Consider the following 24491-nt stretch of genomic DNA (forward strand, 5'->3'; position numbering starts at 1 on the left):
ATGACATCATATACATTTCCTGTCTCCTGAGTGGGCGTGGTCCTATTTGTTTGTATTTAACTTTAGTTTTCATCAAATGTGTGTAAATTAATCATATTGTCAAAAGTGGTAGCCTATCAAAATATAATAGGCAATTTTGGATTTCTGAAACTGGAAAGTAGTGTTTTAACGTCAGGTTTTAACAAGGGAGGTGTCCATCAATGCGAGTGTGTGACTTTCTAGGACTCGAGACTTTAATTGTTTTTCTTTTCCAGAAACAATAACATAATAATAACTGTGTTTCGTCTTAGCGTTTCATCAATGACAGCATTGGTCTAAAGAGATAGAAACAAAGAAAGAATATAGCTTTACAGAAAAGTTCCTGATGTTGTGCCGTGAACTACCGAACAACACCAGATTACCCGACACGCGCTTCGGTTGGCACAGCACGTGACATTACTGCCATTTGCTGCTAAAAGCACAAGGCGGATTCTCCTGGTGGTGATTTCTGCGGTAACCGAGGTTCATCGACCTTCTGTGAGGTATGTGAAAACGTTATGCTGTTTTTGAGTGTTTATCTTTGTCATTCTTGTGAATACAGAGCATTTTTCAGCCCGAGATAAAAAAAAAACAGTGAGTGCACCTGATAATGAGACATGATGGAGGGTGACTGACAATATTACTATATACTAAGTTATAAAACCTAGGCTTTAGCTTACGTTAAAACTTAGTAAAACACTGTAAATCGGCTGTTTTAAAAAGTTGTATTACAAAATTCGCTTAATAAGAGACTTTTAAACATTAACGAGGCCCGACAGCACACCACGTGGTTAGCATGCTGACATTAGCATTTAGTTAAAACCTTGCTAGCAACGCAATAGACCAGCGACATTTACATCGTTTAACTATCCATTTACGAAACAAGACTGAACTGGTAACAGGGTACTAAATAAGTAACTATATTATAATTGAAAGAATATCGTCCTGTATAGTACTATGGTAGGTGAAGCTGGACTGAGAAGATGGTACATTTTAACTGACCTATTTTTTCCTTTTTTTCTATGCACATCTTTACACGAATACTTTTTGTTGAGTTTGGAGCTGTTTATGTTGCAATACAGTAATGAATTAAATTAGTATAAACCGTAATATACAGTCTATGGATATAAGTATTTAAGGAGTATAGGAACTGTGATTTACCATGTGGTGTAGAGACTATTTATTGATTTAAATAAAGTAAAAACATGCTTTATTATGTTTATAGCTGTGGGAACATGTTTTAAATGGGGGGTGCTGTGGGGATGACACCAGGGCCAGTTTTGACCAATTTGCTGCACTAGGCAAGATTTTAGCTGGCAATGAAAAACCTCTACAAAAGACCAATAGCCTACACCACAAAAAGAGAAACGTATTGACATGGTGGACAGCTTTATATAAAAAGGCTTCAAAAGTATTTAGTATTGCATGAACATGTTTTAATTGGGGGGTGGACTTCACATCCTCTGGGGGTACCCCCCCGGGAAGATTTTTTTTAACATTTTAAAGTAAAATGCTTCAATCTGGTGCACTTTGAGCGCCCAATTACTAGAGACTGATCTGGGGGTGCAACTCTAAACACCCATATGAAAAAGATCGGTTTGCATTTTATTAATCAAATAAGTATGTGAACATAACCAATAACCTACCATAGCCAATAACAAATACATGTAAGAACTGTATAAACTCGTTTTATTTTTGTGGTTCATTTATATCTTAGTTAACATTTATTTATTTATGCATAATTGTAAACCTCTCCAGTTTTAAACAATATTTTTGGTTTACTGTAGTATACATTGGAATGATTTCAAACCTGTTTTTATTTATCCTAATAGTTATAAAGGTGTGCCTTGGAAATATTTGCTTACATAAATTGTGATCAAAACGTTTGAGACCCACTGAGACAACAGGTGCATTCACACCTAATAGTCCGTTTTCTGCTGCGCACCAGATGACAGTTTGTTACATTGTTTCATTTTTCAGAAGGTTCAGTTTGCATTCACACGGGCAAAACTCAAACGGACTATAAACTTTAAACACAAGTCATGTGCTCGGAAATGCTGTTCAACCATTGGTCAGGCATTAAGGGGGTAAAAACGCCAATCCCGGCAATTTCTACCTGAGCCTCCGCCATGGAGCATCGGCACTTTCAGCAGGTTATTCTCATGCTGCTGTTAATCTGGAGATCAACAGACTCTAGCGGCCCGCGCATATGATTATATAATCAGAAAACGTCCGTTAAAAAACATTATAACATGAGAGACTTTCTGCAGTAAGGAGGGGCGTTTCACCGACGACAGGTGTTCTTACTTTATTGTAGTTGACGGAGAATTTTTACTTTACACGACACTGTTCAACACTTCATTTTGCTTCACTCTTTAACTAAACAACCGCGGATGTCTTGAAAGAGTCTTTCGCTAAATATTTTTGAAGATACCCGCGTTCACGTAAATACTACACTTCCGATGTTTTGTTGCGGACTGCGTTCACACCAGCAATGAACCGCTCCAGAGTTCGCAGGCAAGCGCTCCGACACCACCTATTTTAGCGGACCAGAGTCCGGTTGTTTAGTTCAATTAAGAGGTGTCAGACTGTGTTCACACCGACCCAAATGAACCGCACCAAGCGGCTAAACGCACCAGGGTTCAATTCAACCGGACTATACAAAGCAGGTGTGAACGCTAAAGTGAACTATCTAAAGTTAACCCTCAGTCCTTTACCTCACTGAGCCTCTCAGTCTGACAGGACCAAAATCTCCCTCCACATTATGGTTGAAACAGCTTCTTATATTCGTTAGCGCAGCAGAAGCTAACAACAATCCCCGCTGGTACCGGTGCAACTAAAGTTGCATCAAATTTTTTGGTCATGGACAATTAGGTAAAGGTCATTGAAAATCATTGTTGAAAAAGTGTATGTATATTATCAAGATATAAAATAAACTATACCTTGCAATATTTGTTTTACCCAGCACACTTTCAAGTTGCAGTACTTTAACTTAAGGGGAAAATATCCTAATCTTCTTTCCTTCCCTGTAAATAAAGTATCCTCCTGTGTTTAAGATGGATGCAATACTCAACACACTGAAGCAGTTCAGACTGGAGTCTTTCTGCGACCAGTTGGTCCAGTTAGGCGTGAAGGAAACAAGAGATTTCATGGATAGTGTTACAGATGAAGATCTGGACAACATGGGTGAGATGAACTTCAACTTGAAATCCAAGACTGTCAAACATGCAGCTGACACTCAGTAGAAAAAACAGTTACACCTACATCTAGTGTTTCTAAGCCTGAAGATGTAATTCACTTACATTTTCATTCAAAGTTGTATCTGATTTAAGCATTGTTGACACTGTTTGACATTTCTAATGCCTCATTATACTTTCAATGTCATTCACATTAAAATAAAGAAGTAAAAACAAGTCATTTTAAGTTAAATGTTGTTATAAAAATGATATACTTAATTAATCCGATAACTTATTCACAGGTTTGAGTCATGTTGAGAAGAACCGCTTTTCGGCAATGAAAACCTCCATTCAAAGAGCCAAGGAGCACCAGGTTCAAACTGTGACGCCTGTACAAAAACCCATGGAGTCGTTCTATCTGAAGTACACATTCCCCAAGTGTCGTAAACCAAAAACAATTAAAGGTAAGAGAAACACATTTCTGATAATTGGATGCACTAAAGCCATCCGCTGACTTTTTTTATCGCGGAGTTGGCTGTTTTATTTTAGAAATGAAATGTGATCATTGCACAGACATATTGAGAGCTTCACACAGTGGATATTTTGATCTAACAGATATGGATCCAGACAAAACCACAGTTGAGGATCTGATGATGAAGATTTGCCATCTTGAAAGTGTTGGTAATTCCAAAGGAGTCTGTCTCTACACCATCGATGGGATGCCCTTGACAGATGATCCCTTCTTCAACACATGTGAGTAAACCTGAACTGCTCATAATAAAATGCATATTAGCAAGATCTTTTTACGGTTCTGTGTCCAACAATGACTACAACGGTATGGAAGCATCCGTAATGTTGAACCATGACTCGGCTCTTCTTTGTCCATCCATCCATCTTCTCCCGCTTATCCGTGGTCGCGTCGCGGAGGTAGCAGTTCCAGCAGAGAGCCCCAAACTTTCTTTTCCCTGGCCACATCAACCAGCTCTGACTGGGGGATCCCAAGGCGCTCCCAGGCCAGCGAAGAGATATAATCCCTCCATATGGTTCTAGGTCTACCCCTTGGTCTCTTCCCAGCTGGACGTGCCTGGAACACCTCCCTAGGGAGGCGCCCAGGTGGCATCCTAACTAGGTGCCCGAACCACCTCAACTGGCTCCTTTCGACGCGAAGGAGGAGCGGTTCAACTCCGAGTCCCTCCCGGATGACCGAACTTCTCACCTTATCCCTAAGGGAGACACCAGCCACCCTGCGGAGAAAACCCATCTCGGCCGCTTGTACCCGCGATCTCGTTCTTTCGGTCTTGACCCATCCTTCATGACCATAGGTGAGGGTAGGAATGAAAATGGCCCGGTAGACAGAGAGCTTTGCCTTCTGGCTCAGCTCCCTTTTCGTCACAACGGTGCGGTAAAGCGACCGCAGTACCGCTCCCGCTGCTCCGATTCTCCGACCCATCTCACGCTCCATTGTTCCCTCACTCGAGAACAAGACCCCGAGATACTTGAACTCCTTCACTTGGGGTAAGGACTCATTCCCTACTTGGAGTGGACAGTCCATCGGTTTCCTGCTGAGAACCATGGCCTCAGATTTGGAGGTGCTGATCCTCATTCCAGCCGCTTCACACTCGGTTGCAAACCGATCCAGTGAGTGCTGAAGGTCGCAGACCGATGAAGCCATTAGAACCACATCATCTGCAAAAAGCAGTGGTGCAATCCTTAGTCCACCAAACTGCAAACCCCCCCCCCCCCCCCCACGACTACGCCTCGAAATCCGATCCATGTATATTACAAACAGGATTGGCGACAAAGCGCAGCCCTGGCGGAGGCCAACCCTCACCGGAAATGGGTCCGACTTACTGCCGAGGACCCGGACACAGCTGTCGCTTTGGGAGTACAGAGATTGGATGGCCCTGAGTAGAGACCCCCTGACCCTATACTCCCGCAGCACCTCCTACAGTAACTCCCTGGGAACCCGGTCATACGCCTTCTCCAAGTCTACAAAACACATTTAGACCGGATAAGCGTACTCCCAGGCCCCCTCCAGGATCCTTGCGAGAGTAAAAAGCTGATCCGTCGTTCCACGACCAGGACGGAATCCGCATTGTTCCTCCTCAATCTGAGGTTCGACAATCGGCCTGACCCTCCTTTCGAGTACCTTAGAGTAAACTTTCCCGGGGAGGCTGAGTAATGTGATGCCTCTGTAATTGGCACACACCCTCTGATCCCCCTTTTTAAAAAGGGGAACCACCACCCCGGTCTGCCACTCCTTTGTTACTGTTTCCGACTTCCACGCAACGTTGAGGAGACGTCTCTTCTTTGTATTGTAAGAAAATGTTTGTTAACAAGTCCACCATGTCATTTCAAATGTTTTTTTGCTTACACAGGGTCCTTGAAAGACAGACATATTAAAAATGGAGCTGTGATTTATGCAATCTTTACGCCAAGGGAAAACCTGAAACAGTTTCCTCAAACACCAAAGCGAGAGGTTGTTGAAACCCTTGGAAGCGATATTGTTCGATGCCACATCATGCTCAAGGTGGGTCTAAATATTGTGGTCATTAAGCAACTAATGATGATATTAACATTTGATAATATGTTTGGTTTATGGCCCTATTTTTTATATAATTCAATGACCAAATGATATACTTACAATCCAGCACATTATTATATACTTATTACATACAGGGAGAATTTCAGGTGACGGTGAAGTTGGCAAGTGACACGATATCGAGTCTGAGAATCAAGCTGAGTAACAAAAGTGGAATCCCAGAACATGTCCTTCATTACAAGTAACTATCTAATCGTCACACCAATGCTGATTCTTCTTTCTCAATACAGGCAGATTACATTTCTCACACAGTACTTGTGTTTTCTCCTGTACAGAGGTCCACAGGGTGGTGGTGACACTCTGGAGAGTTGTGGGATCTCTGAAGGGTCAACCGTTAACTTCTCTTTGTCCTCATTTCCTCACGAGACTTCATACAACGAGACATTTTTCATTAATGATTTTTTGCCTTCAGTCCCACAAACTCAGAAAGGAATCAGTGTGTTCTTGTCTTCACTTTATGCTGTTGTAAGTATCAATGTATAGAACATTATCAGTGCACATTTCAGAACCACTCTACAACTATTGGATAAATTGCTATGACATTTATTTTCCCCTTCAGAAGGAATCAGTATAACTCTTGTGAATGATTCACTTTTAATCTAACGTCTTTAAACTAGGTCCAATTCCCAAGTTGTCAAATGCTTTGAACTGTGCCCTCAGCTGCCAATTGCATTCAGTACTAATAGGCAAATATTACAATGTTAAAATGTTAAACTAGGGGGATCATAATTATACAGACTATATCTGTTTAGCATTGTCATTGTGTGCATGGTAAGTCATGTGGTTAGAACTGACTTTTTTGCCTCCTGTGGAAAGGTATTGTAAATTAGATCTTTCCATAATAACACAATGCAATTGGTATCCAACAATTATTACGCTATTTTTTTTCTTCTTCTAGGAAAGTCATTATAAAGCAACTGCAGAAACTGATTGCCTACATACGGAAACTGACTGGATGTCACCCTCTCGCCCAAAGTCTGCATCAGTTGTTCTGCAGGAATGAAACCCTAACCAGGAACCAGAAGGTAAACAGTATGAGTGATGTCTTTTCTTCATATCCATTGTACTTTTTGAAATGTGTGTTCTAATGTGTGATTTAACATTATACAACTTGGGCTGTAAATTATTTTACTATTATTATACTGTGCTTGAAAAACAATTCCATCTTGGAACATTTCCTGCAAAAAGGAAAAGGTGTTCACCTTTATTATATTTGTCACAGCTGCAGATTTAATTTAAATTATCTGCATTGTTTCAGGAAAGATGTTTTTCCAATAATTTGGGTAAATGTAACATTTACACGGTGATATGTGCCTTTTTATCAGTTCCCCTTTCATTAGACATACTTGTCCTGTGTTGTAGATTGCAGTGGTAGAAGGCTTGTACCTCCTCTTCAGAGAGATACTTCCTGAGCGTGGAAGACCACAAGGAGAGAGACTCATTAAGGACCTGGATGTCTTTGAGAACTCTCTGTGCTGCTGGGCACATCTCCGATCAGAAGCAAAGGTATGAGGATAGTGAGGCTTGACCAAAAAGGCTCATGTGGTGTTAAATAAATAATTATTTTGTTTGTGTGAAATCTGTCCATAATTGGCAGTGTTTTTGTTGGTAAGGGATAACCATCAATATTTAGATGATAGGCTTGATCGAATGTTGACCACTTAAGTAATGATCACTTGCCTTATTTTGAAAGAAACCGGCAGAGAACCATGAGAACTACGCACCAATCACTCTGACGTCTGAAGATGGCAGCCGCTTCTCTGAACCAGTCAGAGTACCTGGAGTACCTGGAGCATTGGAATGCGCTTATGTTCGTCAGAAAATCCAAGGTAAAACTGTCATGAAATGATCATACAGTACATACAGATGTGTACAAGAGGCGTATCATAGAAGATGTGTTCAAATGGAAGCATAGGCCCTTTTTATGAGCTGATCCTTTACTGAACACTGAAAGGAACAGTTAAAACAAGTTATTATTGAATGGTGCTGTACTCTGATTCATTTCATTTTCTTTCCTCTGTTTAGATGGAGAGAAGATTCCCAACTGCACTGAAGAGGTATTGCGTGGAACATCAATAAAGAAAGCCACCGACATTGAGAAGGTTCTGCTCAGTCTGCCTCCATTCGTCAGAACCTATCCTCTTTGGATTCACAAGGACAAGACGGCTGGCCAGAAGTAACTATCATTACAGTTTTACTTTTCCTAATGTAACTTCAATGAGATGCTTTCTCTTTTGTCTGTTGCAGAGACATCAGAGTAGTTTCCACTAACCTGTGCAATTCAATTAAAGCTTTAAGATCAACAATGAGAAGACTTTTGGAAGTATGATGGAAGAATTAAAATCTCCCGACAATCAATGCCTCAATGTGACCCCACCTCTGCATTTGAAGGAACTAGGACAGTGTGAGGCATGCCTTGTTCTACTGAGTGAAGGTACTCAATCACAAAGGGGATGGGTCATTTCTGACTGTGCACATGTACTGTATGTTTAAATGGTATTGTTAACTTTTTAAAGTTATTTATTTACTGGGGATGTTGTATCTTTAATCAACATTTCAGTGTTTACCTCTGAATTTGCCAGTTAGCTAATGATCTAACGTTCATCTGCAGATTATGTGCAGGTTTTCACAAATAGTGGCCTAGCATTATCAATACAATGCTTCAACAAGCACTACAGTACAATACAATATATTATGATACAATACATTACATAAATGATGTTGTCCTGTTCCATTTACATGGAAATTAGCTGTTGAGATTTGGGTACTTTGTGATGTCACAACTGTCTTTTGGGTTGTGCAACCACTAGCCAATAACCAACCAAGGTATCACATTACATTACAAGTCATTTGTTAGATGCTTTTATCCAAAGCAACTTAAATACATTCAATAATGTGGGAAATACCCACAGGAGCCAATTGGGGTTAAATGACTTGCCCAGGGACTCAACAACATGTTGACTGCAGTGGGACTGGAACCTGCTCCCCCCTGATCCAAAGATCAGCGCACCATACCACTGAGCCACAGCCCACCTTATTACCTGAATCTCCTCCTAGAGCAACATTGTGTTTTTTTAACCAAATATCTTGCAGATGGGCGTGGGGGTGGCAGCTCATTTGCATTTAAAGCTACTGTACAGACACAGAATGAGCACATTTGAAACAGGGTTGAAACAGAGGGGTTTATGGGATGCTACAATGCACGATCTGTTTGGCATTTAGAGCCACACATTTCAGAGACATGTTTTGTATATATCTGAGACTGAGACTATACATTTATAATATATTGGTGAAAAATAATATAATAGGGGACCTTTTTAAAGGCTGTGCATATGTTAATAGTGTGCACCTTATTCTCGAACAGTCTGAAAGGGACCTCACATTGGTTTCCATATTGCCACTGACATTAATGTTTCATGTTCAGCAGGCTTTTTAATGTAATTTATTTGAATGATGTTTTATTTCCCTCTTCGTCAGACAACATTGGCGTGTGTTTGAGAAAAGAGAAGTGTTCCCCTGATATGATCGTAGTACTTGATTGTTTGGATGGCAAAAACAAAACAGTGGATGTGAATTTGTTGGCAGCCAGGTAAGCACCTTTACGGTATCTTATATTCAACTTTCAAGGGAGCACTCAAATGTATTTCCGTTCACCTTTTTTTTCATTCCTGTGTAAAATAAATACATTTTTGATCTATTTTCTTTTATATATAAAATCCTATATCATTTTGAAATGCTGCATCCTACTTCTTTTCCTATAAATATTTTTGTATTTAAAAATGTAAGCAAATATATATATACATTTATAATACACTGTATTTCGTCTCATCAGAGCATAAGAAAAAGTTGAGACCCGCAGACTATTATTTTTTTCATCTTCCACAAAATTCAGAACACGTGTAAAGTTCTAACCAGCGCCTTCATGGGCGTCTTCTGTATACTTTATACACATCATAGTTGTCAGGCCTCCCTGCCGGTGGTAGATTAGGTCTTTTTCAGGTTGTCTTATTGTGACCACGATATTTCAGGGACGCTTCAAGGGAATTTTCTTTTTTTTATTTGGCACAAAAGTGAACTTCAACTTAAGGATGAACTCATTAGGGTTTGGTGGACACAGTTTAAGGTCACTGGGACCTCTCCCAACACCATTTGGCAATAGCTCAAGAACACAAATTTACCATCTTACGTCGTACAGAATGTGCTGTACAGTAATAGACAGAGCCACAATGTTTCTGCTGTTGTGGTTTTTATTTAAATATACATTTTATGCACCTCTTTAAATTCACAATATTATTTTGCTGTCAGTTGACTGCTGAACCTTTGTTGACATTGAACACAGGACTGGTGACCATGGTGATGGCCGGACATTTGTCACAACCAGGACTCCAAAAGAGGCTATACTGGTAACTTTGTCTGTTTCTCCTTTGAACGTTTCTTTTAAAGATGTGGGACTGACAGGGCTGTACACATTCACAATACGATTTTCTTGACTTGAATATGCATTAGGTGCTGATAGACACAAGCTCCTCCATGGAGGAAGAGTGCTATGTAAGTGCAGAAATACAGAAGATCCACGCTGTGAAAGAGCTCTTTGACAACTTTGCCACGAGGACCATGGCTTATGATTTTTGTCACATCATCGGTCTTGTGAAGTTCGACTCCCTGGTGAAAATTCTTCACACATTCACAGAAAATCTGGAAACGTTCAAGGTAAAGTCAGTGTATCCGTTTTGGATTTGTCTTTAATTTAAGAACAGTTTATGTCGAATTGTAAAGCAGTGATAAACCTCTTTTTCGCATTTGTAGGAACACATGCGCAACATTGAAGCAAGTGGATGCACTCTGCTGTACGACGCTCTGCGACGGGGGGCGTCTGAGCTGGAAAAGGTCAAGACGAGGTTTCCAGATTGTAGACTCCGCATCATGTGTCTCACTGATGGAAATGATTCTGGGTAAACTTCTTCCTCGAATTATGCCATAGTATCATGTTCATACTTCTTGGAGTCGGGAGGCCTGATAATTTATTCCGGTGAATTACTCAGACCTACTACACTGAACAAAAATATAAATGCAACACTTTTGTTTTTGCTCCCATTTTTCATGAAATGAACTCAAAGATCTAAAACATTTTCTATATACACAAAATAACCATTTCTCTCAAATATTGTTCACAAATCTGAACAAATCTCCTTTGCCGAGATAATCCACCCCACCTCACAGGTGTGGCATATCAAGATGCTGATTAGACAGCATGATTATTGCACAGGTGTGCCTTAGGCTGGCCACAATAAAAGGCCACTCTGAAACGTGCAGTTTTGCTTTATTGGGAGGGTCTGGGGGGGGTCCGAAAACCCTAGGGTTAAACCCTTACCCTAACATGTCACCCATCTCCTTCGCATAGAGTTGATCAGGTTGTTGATTGTGGCCTGTGGAATGTTGGTCCACTCCTCTCCAATGGCTGTGCGAAGTTGCTGGATATTGGCAGGAACTGGAACACGCTGTCGTATACGCCGATCCAGAGCATCCCAAACATGCTCAATGGGTGACATGTTAGAGTTAGGACAGGACAGAAAACCCTAAAGACACCTCCTCCATACCCATATTTGTGGAAACTGGGCATGGCCTCTAGTGTGCAGGACTTGCAAAATATTATTCTCGGCTATGGCACAAACCCTTTTTTGGGGCCTTAGTCTTTCTCCAAAAAGTCAGGAGCCCCCCCCCCCCTGTGCACTGCTGCGAGAAGAGACTGTCTCTCCTCTCTTATCAGTGACACCTCATAAACCATAATAGGTCTTACACTCAACTTAACACACCAATTGTGTTTTGTTTATACTGTAAATATAGAAAATCATAAAATATGAAGCATTTTCATTGTGGGTTATACAAGAATATATTTGAGTATATTTGATTATAATTAACTTTCGTTTGAAGTATTCAACCTAATATGGAGATCTCAACAATTCACCTGTAACTATGAGCAAGAAGACAATTAATAATGTCATAAGCAACAATGACAAATAACAGATAATTTAACTTTTAGCTGGAATCTCAATGTTTTCTTTCTTACTTTCCATAGATCCTGCATCGAGCCAGATGCAGTTACAGCCAAACTGCTGAAATCTAACATCGTTGTTGACTCAATCCTTCTTGGAAATGTGGAGAATAACATGCTGCATGGAATTAGCAATGCAACCGGTATGGCCTCTTTTGAAAGAGAGCGCTTTAGAAGTGTAACATTCTGATTATGTCAATATGCATTCTGCCATTGCAAGAGAACTCATCACAATCCTCATTGAAGTATTTTACTCAATGATGTTAACTATTATTTCCTCTAATGTTATTTGTATTTCAAGGTATTCAACACCAAAAGGCTCAGGCATATACACAGATACTGTATATTGCCTTTGGTACATCATATTAGCTGGTTGCTATGAGTCCTCCCAAATTTGAAGATCCTGGCTGAAAGTCCTTAACTTAAGAGTCCTAAAATCAGGGTGGAAGTTAATGCCACACACTATATTACATGTCTCTAAGAGGCTTGTAGAGAGCACATTTAAGTGTGTGTATCTGTGTTTTTCAAAGTCACAATTAGCATTTAAATTATGTTGCGCCCAGGTCTAGGGGAACCTAGGCACAGCAAAAAATTGCACTCTCCCCACTCCCCAGAAATGGACAATGAGACAGAAAAATGCTGTTGGTAATTTTAATTACCTGTTATTTTTAAAGGAGGCGAGACAACCCACATAAACAAATAATCCTTTGCATACATAAATCTTGCCTAACAAAATAAGTAAAATAAAATACAGGCTTCTTACCTAACCTAACGAAAAACAGGAGAAAACGGGATCAAAACAAAAGGGTTTCGCACTCCTGGGCAAATCAAAGCTTGTCTTCAAGACAGATTAAATTAGCTTAGCTTTCCAAAGATACACAATTATACAACAAGGACCAGTAATCTGCACTAAAGCCACACAGAACAACAGATCACAGAGTTGGGAGTAAGGGAGGTCGATGAGAGAGAGGGCAGAGGAACTGCATGGCTGTAGCTTAAATGCTCCTGTCTGTTCAGGTGGACCAATCAGCATGTTGAAGGCAGCCGATCAGCTAAACGGGCACCACCTGCTCACACACACACACACACACACACACACACACACACACACACACACACACACACACACACAAACATCTTGTAAGATGGGACACTATTGTATCTGAAAAATCTGTTTTGATTGCCATGGATATGATCTCTCAACATATTTATATGCAGACACGTGTTCATTTCTCACCTCACTTCCCCATTGCCTCCAGGTGGTTGCTGTTTCAAACCAAAGACAACCAAAGACGGTCTGAAGCTCTTTGAGATTGAGACGGTTCTGTCATTGGAGCAGAGGAAACTCAAGGAAACGCATGACCCCTCTTCCATCAGCAAGGTTTGATATTATAGATCGTTGTCCACCATTCTGTTGGAAATGATATCGAAACCAAATTCATTAGTTATTTTTTACATGGAGCACTGATCTGCTAATTCATTTGTTTTTGTGATTTTATAGCGTAGTTTGACAAGTATCTTTGCTACTCATGGGTATGACGAATGTCCAGAGACATCCTTGCCAAGCCAGATCAACAGCAAAGTGACAGCGACAGAGAGGTGAGTAAGATAGGATGAGATTCAAACTTAGTAAACAAAAGTTCAGTGATAGAAACATCAGTTATATAGATGCTGATCATAAACCTTGTCAAAAAAAGTTATTATAAAATAATCTGCTGATTACCCTCCCTGCTGAGTTGACAAAGTAAATGTGTCACACATTAAAAGTGTCATCTCTGAAAAAATTGCATTGATCACAATCAGACTTACAAAAAGGCGTGTGTTGTTCTGTGTTAGGTTAATGAGACAGAGTCTTACAACCAACACAGCGGGTTTAAAGCTACTCTGTACGGCGATGTTAACATGTTGTAGAGCAATACCTTTTCAGTTTGAGAAAAAGTTTTTAGAGAGTACTTCTCCATGGACAAGTGAGTTTGGCAATTTACTTGTCCGAATACACTTTTCACTTGTCCAGAATGGACACAAATTGGGGCCACTGGAATCTTCTTCTTCGCCATCGTATTTTACATTTTCCACCGCTTACGTAAGTGGGCGGTAAGATTTTACTGCATCACACATAGGGTTGGGTATCGTTGGGATTTTAACGATTCCGGTTCTGCTTTTCGATTCCAGTTATTTTCGGTTCTCGATTCCGGTTCTTTGAGAGGGTAAAAATAAGTCCCATGACAAACTGGGAGAAAAATATATTTATGAAAACATTAAGTCAAACCTGTATTCCTATTTACAAACCACTTCATACTGTTTAATGTCTTACGGTTATTGAATACAATTATATAAAAATAATCTCTGCATTGTTTAGTTAGTTCTAAGTGGTGCAGTTTGAGAATGTACAATTGTCCCAGTCTCCTCTGATGTTACACTGCAACCTGCCTGTGAGAGAGAGTCCAACCACACAGTCTGTGTGTCCAACACATGTCCTGCAACACACATGCTGCAACCTGCCTGTGAGACAGATTCCAACCACACATGTCCAACACATAGGCCTAATAATAATAATAATACATTATATTTATAGCCTATAGGCCTAGCGCTTTTCTAAAACTCAAAGACGCTTACACATGTCCTACAATACACATGCTGCAGCTGCCCAGCTGCTCAATGTTTGTAAAAGTAAATAAATAGTATTTTCATTTCAATAATGTACTTTCTATACCCTGCTTCATAAACAATACTGACATCCCTGCGCTCCTCTGAGTCTGGGGGTCCGGGGATGTGAGGATAGCGCGAGGACACAGACAGGGAGGCTGCTTCACTTCATAAAGGAAATGGCGGTCAATATTAACAACACAGGAGGCAAAACGCTTAAAGAGCCTGTGACACGATTTTCCCCCATCATCCAAACCCATCAATTTGAGTAAATATTGTCCCCTTGAAAACCGTTACTGAACTGATTTTGGATATTTGTACTTTGATAACCATTAATCTGCCCTTCAATGTTGACAATTTCCTGGATCTTCTCGGGGATTCTTCAAGTCCCGCCAAATTATGGGTGACGTCAATGCGGGCACAGCGCTCCAGCTGCACCGTTCAGGATCCCAGCATCTGCATGTAAACGCACGATGGCGCACACAGCAGCAAGCTCAGACAGCGATGACAGTTTAATCTTGAATGTGTCTGAGAGCTCATATGAGGCTGAAGGATCGGTTTATTTTGTATCTTTTAGAAGTTTAGGAATTAGGTGCGTCAATATGGGCGATCATACGGTCATGTAGCCAGTGGTGGACTGGGACTAAAAATCAGCCCGGGACTCTCGACCGGCCCACTTCGGTACCACTAGTAAATTGTCAACGGGGGGAGTGGGGGATGTGCTAGTGACTTATCCGACTGGCCCACTTCGGTACCGGCCCATCGGGATTCGTCTCGATGGCCAGTCCGCCACTGCACCCAGCCCAGCCCACGTAAACTGTCAACGGGGGGAGCCTCGCTGCGGGGAAACGGTGGACCTACTGTCCCGATCGGAGTGGGAATAATAATAATAATATTAATAATAATAATAATAATCCGTGCATTTTATCCATTAATTTCCCCAACATTGTGGTAACAAAAAAACACACTATTAATCCATGTTGGTGTACTACTACAACCAGTGGTGTAGTGGGGATGTTTTTACTGGGTGGACGGGGTGGTGGGTGGACGGGAGACACGATGGACGCGCTCGTGAACTGTCAACGGGGGGGGGGGGGCTTGGGGACCTCTGTGTCGCCTGTCAGCGCAACTTACATGATGCCGTTTAGACAATATAATAATAAAGGGCGGTGCCGACTGTCAGCGTACTGATCCGGCCTTTCTGCGTCACTATCACTCAAATGCGGGACATAGTCTCAATGTGTGGGACGCGGGACAAATAACAAATGCTGTGTGTGCAGTCCCGCACAGTGCGGGACACCCGGTCACCCTACACACACAGTTCTGCCCCTCACACACACACGCTTCAAATCAAGTTGCATAATAGCTTGAGCTACGTTTTTATTATAATTACTGTGAAATCTGCCTATTGTAGTGCCGAGAGACGGGAGTCGGAGGCGGGGTATCGAAGGTACAAGCTAGACTTTTATTTAACATCAGAACAACATGTAAACAGCTTGAAGATAAGACCGGGGGAAACAGGAAGTCCGGTCAACTCACTAATGTCCGTGCGGAACAATACCCCAACCCATAGTTCCGTGGGTGAATAATGTCAATCACCACACAAGCCCCCCCAGAATTCACCCATAGTCAAAACCCTCGCGCCTGGGAGGAAGTACCGCCCGACCCCGGCGCGTACGGACCACAGGGGCTGAGGAGGGCGGGGCCGCAGGCGAGGACAGGGGCAGGGGCGCCAACGAGGGCGAGGGCATCCCCACAGGGGGTGGGGGGCGGGACATGGGAGGGCGGCCCCGACGTGGGGGCAGAGCCAACTCCAACGGCCTGGAAACGTCCACGTGAGCAGGCTTAATCCGATCAACGGACACAGTCTCAGGCCTGCCACCAACGTCCACCACCAGGCTCTTGTCCCCGTGACGTATGACCCTGAACGGACCGTCGTAAGGGGGGCGCAGGGGACCGCGGTGAGCGTCGTGGCGAATAAAAACGAAATCCGCCGACCGTAATCCGGGGGACACCCGGAAAGCTGGGTTGCTGTGCTGCGACGTGGGGACGGGCGTGAATGTCCCGGCGGTCTCCAGCAGGGAGGAGCGCTGCCCGGCTGCAGACCAGGGCACAGTGGCGGTGGGAATGAATTCCCCGGGGACCTGTAGCGTCTGGCCATAGACGAGCTCCGCCGACGAGGACTGCAGGTCTTCCTTGGGGGCACACCTGAGGCCGAGCATAACCCACGGGAGCTTATCCACCCAGTTGCCGTCCGTCAATCCGGCACGCAGTGACGCCTTCATGGATTGGTGAAACCGCTCACACAATCCGTTAGCCTGGGGGTGATATGCGGTGGTGCGGTGCAGCTTGACCCCCAAACCCACAGCAACAGCGTTCCACAGCTCCGAGGTGAACTGAGAACCGCGGTCAGAGGAGAGGTCAGACGGGGTCCCGAAGCGCGCCACCCACGTGCCGATGAAAGCGCGGGCGACGTCGGAAGCTGACGTCGAGGTGAGGGGAACGGCCTCGGGCCAGCGGGTCGTCCTGTCCACCATCGTAAACAGGTAGGTGAAACCGTGAGAGGGGGGAAGCGGACCTACGAGGTCGACATTGACATGGTCAAACCTCCTCTCAGGAACCGCAAACAGTTCAAAAGGGGCCCTAGTATGGCGGTGGACTTTAGCCCGTTGACAAGCCACGCATGCGTCGACCCAGGACTTCACGTCCTTCTTAATCCCCTGCCACACGAACTTCTGCGACACCAACTTCACGGACGGTTTCCTACCGGGGTGGGAAAGATTGTGAACCGCCTCAAAAACGGGTCGGCGCCAGTCCGTAGGGACTAGCGGTCGAGGCTGGCCCGTGGAGATGTCACACCACAGCTTCGCGCCCGAGTCACCGACCGTGACCTCCTCCAGTCGCAATCCCGTGACCGAGGCCTTGAGGGTCTGGACCCCGTGGTCAGAGGCCTGGTCAGCGCCCATGCGGAGTTAATCGAGGCCCAGCTGCACAGCTCCGATGACCGCTCTGGAGAGGCAGTCCGCGACCACGTTAGCCTTGCCAGCGATGTGTCGTATGTCCGTGGTGTACTCGGAGATGTACGAAAGCTGGCGTTGCTGTCGGGCGGACCACGGCTCGGCCACCTTGGACATGCAGAAAGTAAGTGGCTTGTGATCCACGAACGCCGCAAACTCCCGGCCTTCCAGCAGGAAACGGAAGTGGCGAACAGCCAAATAGAGACCAAGGAGTTCCCTGTCGAAAGCGCTGTACTTGCGCTCCCTGGGAGTCAACTGGCGGCTGAAAAAGGCAAGCGGTTGCCAGGCGCCGTCGACCCATTGTTCATGCACCGCGCCCACAGCGTAGTCAGACGCGTCGGTGGTGATAGCGATGGGGGCCCTGTGTGACGGGTGAGCCAACATGGCGGCTTCGCTCAGGGCGGCTTTGGTGGCATCGAAAGCGGCTTCCCTTTCAGCCGTCCAGTCTATGGCCTGGCCGGGGGACTTGTCCTTGAGGGCCTCGTACAGCGGGCGCATGGTGTGGGCCGCCCGGCGGATGAACCGGTGATAAAACGTCACCATCCCGAGGAACTCTCGGAGCGCCCGAGCTGTAGACGGTCGTGGAAAGGCGGACACGGCCTCCACTTTCGATGGGAGGGGGGCGGCTCCATCTTTGCTGATGAGATGCCCAAGGAAGTGGATGGAGGACAACCCGAACTGACACTTTGCCGAGTTGATAATCAGGCCGTGTTGGCTGACCCTCGCAAAAAGGACACGGAGATGTGCCTGGTGCTCTTCAGAGGAGGAGCTGGCGACAAGGATATCGTCTAAATAGACGAAAATGAATGGCATGTCTCTGAGCGCCGAATCCATCAGCCGCTGAAAGGACTGAGCTGCGTTCTTAAGTCCAAACGGCATACGCAGGAACTCGAAAAGCCCGAACGGCGTAATCACCGCAGTCTTGGGGACGTCTGAGGGGTGCACCGGAACCTGATGGTAGCCCCGCACCAGATCCACCTTGGAGAAAACCAGCTTGCCCGCCAGGTGTGAAGAGAAGTCCTGGATGTGAGGGACCGGGTAGCGGTCTGGCGTAGTGGCGTCGTTAAGGCGGCGGTAGTCACCACACGGTCGTCAGCCACCGGCTGATTTAGGGACCATGTGGAGCGGCGAAGCCCAAGGGCTGTCCGAGCGGCGGATGATGCCCAGACGCTCCATGCTGTCGAACTCCGACTTGGCGACCGACAGCATGTCAGGGTTGAGCCGCCGGGCCCTAGCATAGACTGGGGGGGCCTTCAGTGTCAATGTGGTGCTCTACCCTGTGTTTGGTAGTGGCAGCGGAAAAGGTGGGCTGCGTCAAGTCGGGAAACTCACTGAGAAGGTGCTGGAACTTGTCACCCTGTGAGAGTGAGCTGGAGAGCCCGCTGAATGACGCCTCGCCGCGGGTACATGCGAACGAGGCAAACGTCAGTGCGTCCACCAGGCGGCTGTTCTTGACGTCCACCAGCAGTCCGTGAGCGCACAGGAAGTCTGCGCCAAGGAGGGCGAAGGAGATGTCAGCCGTGATGAAATCCCACTTAAACCGCTGACCCTCGAAACACAGGTCCACTGTCTTTGTGCCATAGGTGCGGATAGGGGTGTCGTTAGCGGACGTCAAAGGTGGGCCGTGGCCCCCACCGGCGGCGTCCTCCACCGTAGCCGGCAGGACGCTCCGCTGGGCTCCTGTGTCACAAAGGAGTCTGCGACCAGAGAGGGTGTCCCTGATGAACAGGAGCCGGTTGGATGTGCCCACGCTCGCGGCCACTACCGAGCGCAGGCCTTGGCGTTTCCCGTTTCCTTGTAGGTGCAGGGGGGACGGCACATCCTCGCTTTCGCCCCATAGCGTGCATGGTACTGACACAGGCCAGGGCTGGAGTCGCTGACGTCGGCCCTGGAGCTTCTGCTAGGTGGCATGCCTCTACCAGGGAAGGAGCCGCTGCGTGTCGGGGCCAGCACCTCAGGGGTAAAACGCTGGGTGGCCAGGAAGAACCGGTCAGCTTCTTCGGCTAAAGCGCGTGGCTCAGTAATAGCCGTGTTAGCGAGCGCTGTCTGAACCTGCGGCGGCATGTGCCGAAGAAACAGTTCTATGAACAAAAAATTGGGTTCTTCCGTACCTAGCAGGTTGAGCATCATTTCCATGTGGTCAGAAGGCTTGCTGTCTCCCAGGCTATGAATAGCGAGCAGGCGTCGGGCCCGTTCCGACCGAGACAGCTCGAAATTCTTTAGCAGGAAAGCCTTGAACGCTGCATATTTATCCTGGGCAGGGGGAGATGTAATAAAGCCCACCGTCCGGGTCGCAGTGGAGCTTCCCAGTGCCGAAACGACGTGGAAATAGCGTGATGCCTCATCAGTTACTCCGCGGAGGGCGAACTGAGCCTCCGCCTGTGCGAACCATGCAGCCGCAGATGTATCCCAAAACTCCGGCAGTTTGAAAAAAACGGCGTTATTTGCCATGCTCGGTTCAGTCTCGGATCCTTCTACGAGACTTATGTCGGGGTCACCAATGTAGTGCCGAGAGACGGGAGTCGGAGGCGGGGTATCGAAGGTACAAGCTAGACTTTTATTTAACATCAGAACAACATGTAAACAGCTTTCAGCCCGGGAAGATAAGACCGGGGGAAACAGGAAGTCCGGTCAACTCACTAATGTCCGTGCGGAACAATACCCCAACCCATAGTTCCGTGGGTGAATAATGTCAATCACCACACTATTATGTTTTCGTCATTATTACAACAAACACACACTTGCAACAGATAACACTGGCAATGATTTTAGATGTATTAGACTATTACAAAAATAAATCATGCTTCAAATAAGTGGGGGTACGGCGTACCCCCGCGTCCAACGCCCACTACACCACTGATTGCAACTACAAAAAGCTAAGGTTTGTTTTCTCATCAGGAAATGCAGACCGGCTCAAACAAAAGATTTTTACATCATCATCCTCACGATCATTTAATGTATCATATGTTCGCCGAATTGACATGAAAGCACTAATAAATGTAGTTTCATCCACTTGAGTTTACAAAAATCATCGATTTGTTTTTATATCACATCCGACGGGAGGAAATTCCGCAGCTCTCACTACCGATTTTTAATCCTAATTTAATCATCATCTTCACCACGATCATTTATGTTTATGTTCGCCGAATTGACATGAAAGCACTGACAAATATGAATATAATGTAGTCAACTTCATTAAAACGTTATTAACGTGCCTAAGCTCAGTAATTCACCATTTCTACGCATGACAACACACTTTGTCCGTGTTTGGCTCTCTCGCCGCACAGTGAAGCGTTCCCGCATTGACGTCACTTCCGGCTTCCCCCAAAACCTCAAAATGAGTCGAAGGAATTTTCCCGCGAATGTTGGAAATTATTGATATTTATCGGAACGGTATCGCTTTTTCTTTTTTAAACTGACGGTTCGAGATTACTAGTAGCCCACTATTTCATTGCACAACAGTTGTTGGGTTCGTGTCACAGGCTCTTTAATAACCTTCATTACGTGTTTGAGAAAGAACATAAGAAAGTTTGACAAAGATGAGGCTGTTAAACGGGCAGCGGATCCGCTGTGCGTAGAAAGAGAGAGAGACGCTGAGCTGCACCATGCAGCGATCAGCTGATGTGGAGCATAGAGAGAGAGCTGCGGTCCGCGGGGCTCGGCCTCGCCTCCTGTCTTCACAACTCTTTGCAATCCCGGGACCTTACAATTGTTATTTCTTGTTCCTACTTTGAACCGAGTTTTACTTCCCAACCCTGCCCCTGTGCTACACTTCCCGCCCCGTCCGCCCCCGGCTAACTGTACAGAAAGCGGCGAGATGCATTTCCTTAGGAATCGACAAGCGGAACCCTGCCCTTCAGAAACAGAGCGGAGGGAGAATGCAAGGCAGTGGACACTGAAACATGCACATTGGATAAATAACATAGGCGTTTAGTCTATTTAATAAAAGAGCACATGTTCAATGTGAAACGTGACCGTAGATCTGCCTAACCAGGTTTTATGTATGTACATATATATAATTTTTTGTTAGATTTACTGTCTTTATATCACCTTATAGTGCTCTCAAAAAGAAGATTAAGGAGTCCACTAACGGGAGGTTTTTGGAGAAGGACAAGCGTGTGCTGGAGGAGCTGAAGAGCCTGCACTGTAACCCTCATCCCTTCTTCAGAGTCTTCCCATCAGTCAGACTTCAGTAAGTGGCTTTTCTGGGGCATATTTATTAGTTTTGTTGTACAGGCTGTACAGTATAATGAAATGAAATACAATACACAGTAATCTTCAGTTTTGTATTCATGCAAATACATTTTCTTTTAAATAGCAACAAGCTCGAAATGTGTTCTTATCTTCTCAGCGTTCTGGAGGATTCTCATGCAGGGCCCTCCTGACACGCCGTATAAGAAAGGCGTGTTTGAGCTGTACTGCCAGTTTGGTCCTGACTACCCAGCCAAGCCTCCACTCGTCCGCTTTGTCACACCCGTATCCGGCCAAAATGCAAATAACTGAACAATTATTAAATAAATGTGTTTGTCTTTTTTTAATAATATGCAGATAGATGGTAATCACTTATAACGTAATGTTATCTGTGCGAAATGTACGTGTGTTTCTTAACATGATGACAGGTGTACCACTGCAATGTCAACAGTGTGGGTCGCATCTGCCACAACTTATTTGACCGCAACTACAACGCCCACATCACCATGAGAGAGATCCTACAAGCTGTGTACGGACTGCTGATCAGCCCTGAGCCTGAGGACCCACTGGACAGGTAAGATTTAAACCATTTCACAAATGAGTCACCATTATGGGCCCTTAAGCTAATTTTTACAAAGATATCTTTTTTTATGCTGAATATGTCTTTGAAGAATTTCCAGATTTCAGTAAGTCTTTGTTGTGTGCTCAACATGTTCTGTACATTGGAAATCCTTAGCTTCCTTGTATTTGACTTTGATGTTACAACATCCGATATTGATTATTTGATCATTCTGCTAAAGTAGAGGGTTGCTACAGATTTTTTTGTGAGATTATGTTTTTTTCTTTCTTTTTAAGCATTTTGGCCGAAGAATTCCTGACGAGCCTTGAGACGTATGAACGAGAAGCTGAGAAACACACAGAGGAAACTGCAGGGAAGTCACTGGATGACATGGAGGAAGTAAATGGGCTCTTATATAAAACATATTTTCATATTTTTTTTACATGTTTGGCCATAATATAATGGGTTCTTCACTTTGTTTTTATTAAAAGAACCTGGTGGAGCCTGTTCCACAGTTCATACCCCAACATCTGATCTGTCCACTCACCAAGAAGATGTTTGTTGATCCTGTGAAAACAGTGTATGGCACAGTGTATGAATGCAAGGCCATTGAGGAACACCTGAAGCAGTGAGTTATTTACTAAAAATGCATTACCTGTATTGTATATTGCTGATAACTGTTGAGAAACCATATGGTTGTATATGAACAATTCTTTAAATGGCTTTCAAGCACAACAAATTATCAGAAAATGCTTAGCCATGTTCAAAGACTTGCGATTCAAAAGTCGTATTGTCATATGCACAATCAAATGTTTTCACAGTAAAGTTGTTGGCTCTTTTGCAGACACCAGTACGATCCGACAGCCGGCCCAGGAAATGAGCTTAAAATGAACGACATCAGAGCCGACCAGGACATGAAGAAAATGGTGATGGATCATCGCACTTGGCAATTAAACGTCTAAGTAACAACTGTGAATATTTACATCGGGTTCACAAATAGAAGGAAATATAACTTGCTCTTATTACATTACCTTTTACTTCTGATTTATAATCATATACTATACGCTGTTCATTTGTCTCTGTTGAGACATGTGTGTTTGGGGTTATGTTTACTGATATATGTTGATGTACTGGTTAGTCTGACACAAAGTATTTTTATGCAATGATGTCAACTTTATAAGTGAAAAGGAGTAACAAATACAATTTAGCAAGAATATTCAAGGTTTTTTCTCAAAGTGATTTAAAGCAGGAAATGGTTGTCAGCTTTCAAATTGTTCATCTTTCTCATGTAAAGCAATTAAAGATGGTATGTATTCAAGTTGTTTTATGTATTCAAGTTGTTTTGCATTTGACAGTTTATGAACTGTCAAAAAAAACTATTTTGGGTTGATATAACACAAAGGTACAGAGAAGGGAGAATATTAATTTAAATAAGAAATAATGTAAGGATAAATCAGCTTTCATAGTATACAATTATTATTTTAAAAAGGACTTTATTATTAAAAGAGTTTGACAATTTGCTGCAATTGTTTTAATTTGCTATATGTGTTAATATGTTCTTGGGAAATTGGGGGTAACTTGTTCATGTTAACATTTTATAATCGTTTTTCTAACTCAATTTGGGAATTGTGATTATATTGCTGGAAGATAGAAATGCAACATCTACTATTGGAAAAACTGTTGGAAAAATAAATCCTATAACTGGACTGATAATTGAACTGTCATCTAAACAATACAAGAGAATATTGGAAAAACAAAACAACACAGAATAAACGAATATACAAAAGTTGCCTGATTTGATTTGTACATCTCAGTGTCACTTATTTCATATCAGTGATGATGGCCTTTGGGTTTAAACTGATAGACAGGGTCAATTTTCACAAAATCTGAACCCCGAAGGCATTTTGTTATTATTTATGCTATACAACATTTCTAGGGGTATTAAGGGGTGCTGAATCGAAATCTACTCTATATGAAGCTCCAAAATGCCTCAAAATTGAGAAATCCAACATGGCCGCCACCACCAGCCTGAAATCTATTTTAAGTATATCTTTTTGACTAAACAAGGTACAAACTTGAATTAAATGTGCTTTTGTAAGTTCTCCTACATGGGCAATCTGATGCCATGTTCAGATTTGAGATGTAATGTGAATAAACTACTTAGATCTCATATATATTGCAAAAATAGTAGTTTTTATCTTGAATAATTACTCAGCTATTATTATTATCA

At 43.8% G+C, this 24491-nt stretch overlaps 2 protein-coding genes across 7 annotated transcripts in view; both read left to right on the forward strand.

The window, feature by feature from the left end:
• Positions 1-296: 296 nt before the first annotated feature.
• Positions 297-24491, forward strand: part of LOC307020498 (uncharacterized protein) — a 50060-nt gene continuing 25865 nt past the window's right edge. Inside the window, exons 1-9 of one of the 6 annotated variants that reach the window (XM_079651895.1) lie at positions 6713-6821; positions 7159-7302; positions 7490-7625; positions 7822-7972; positions 8088-8230; positions 9274-9385; positions 10136-10199; positions 10303-10506; positions 10603-10748. In XM_079651895.1, coding sequence (XP_079508021.1) covers positions 8122-8230; positions 9274-9385; positions 10136-10199; positions 10303-10506; positions 10603-10748 — 635 coding nt within the window. In that variant the 5' untranslated portion in view covers positions 6713-6821; positions 7159-7302; positions 7490-7625; positions 7822-7972; positions 8088-8121. Of the gene's footprint in view, positions 522-3056; positions 3205-3496; positions 3659-6712; positions 6822-7158; positions 7303-7489; positions 7626-7821; positions 7973-8087; positions 8231-9273; positions 9386-10135; positions 10200-10302; positions 10507-10602; positions 10749-24491 lie in introns of those variants that run through there. The other 5 variants (XM_079651896.1, XM_079651892.1, XM_079651891.1 and 2 more) reach the window with 5 other exon arrangements.
• Positions 13187-24050, forward strand: LOC307020512 (uncharacterized protein). Its single transcript, XM_079651922.1, has 7 exons — positions 13187-13229; positions 13350-13447; positions 21863-21987; positions 22131-22276; positions 22558-22660; positions 22753-22889; positions 23106-24050. Exons 3-7 carry the CDS (start codon positions 21880-21882, stop codon positions 23221-23223), a joined length of 612 nt encoding a protein of 203 aa, XP_079508048.1. The 5' UTR covers positions 13187-13229; positions 13350-13447; positions 21863-21879; the 3' UTR covers positions 23224-24050.

This window comes from Notothenia rossii (genome assembly GCF_949606895.1).
Source record: "Notothenia rossii genome assembly, chromosome: 9".
Taxonomy (NCBI): domain Eukaryota; kingdom Metazoa; phylum Chordata; class Actinopteri; order Perciformes; family Nototheniidae; genus Notothenia; species Notothenia rossii.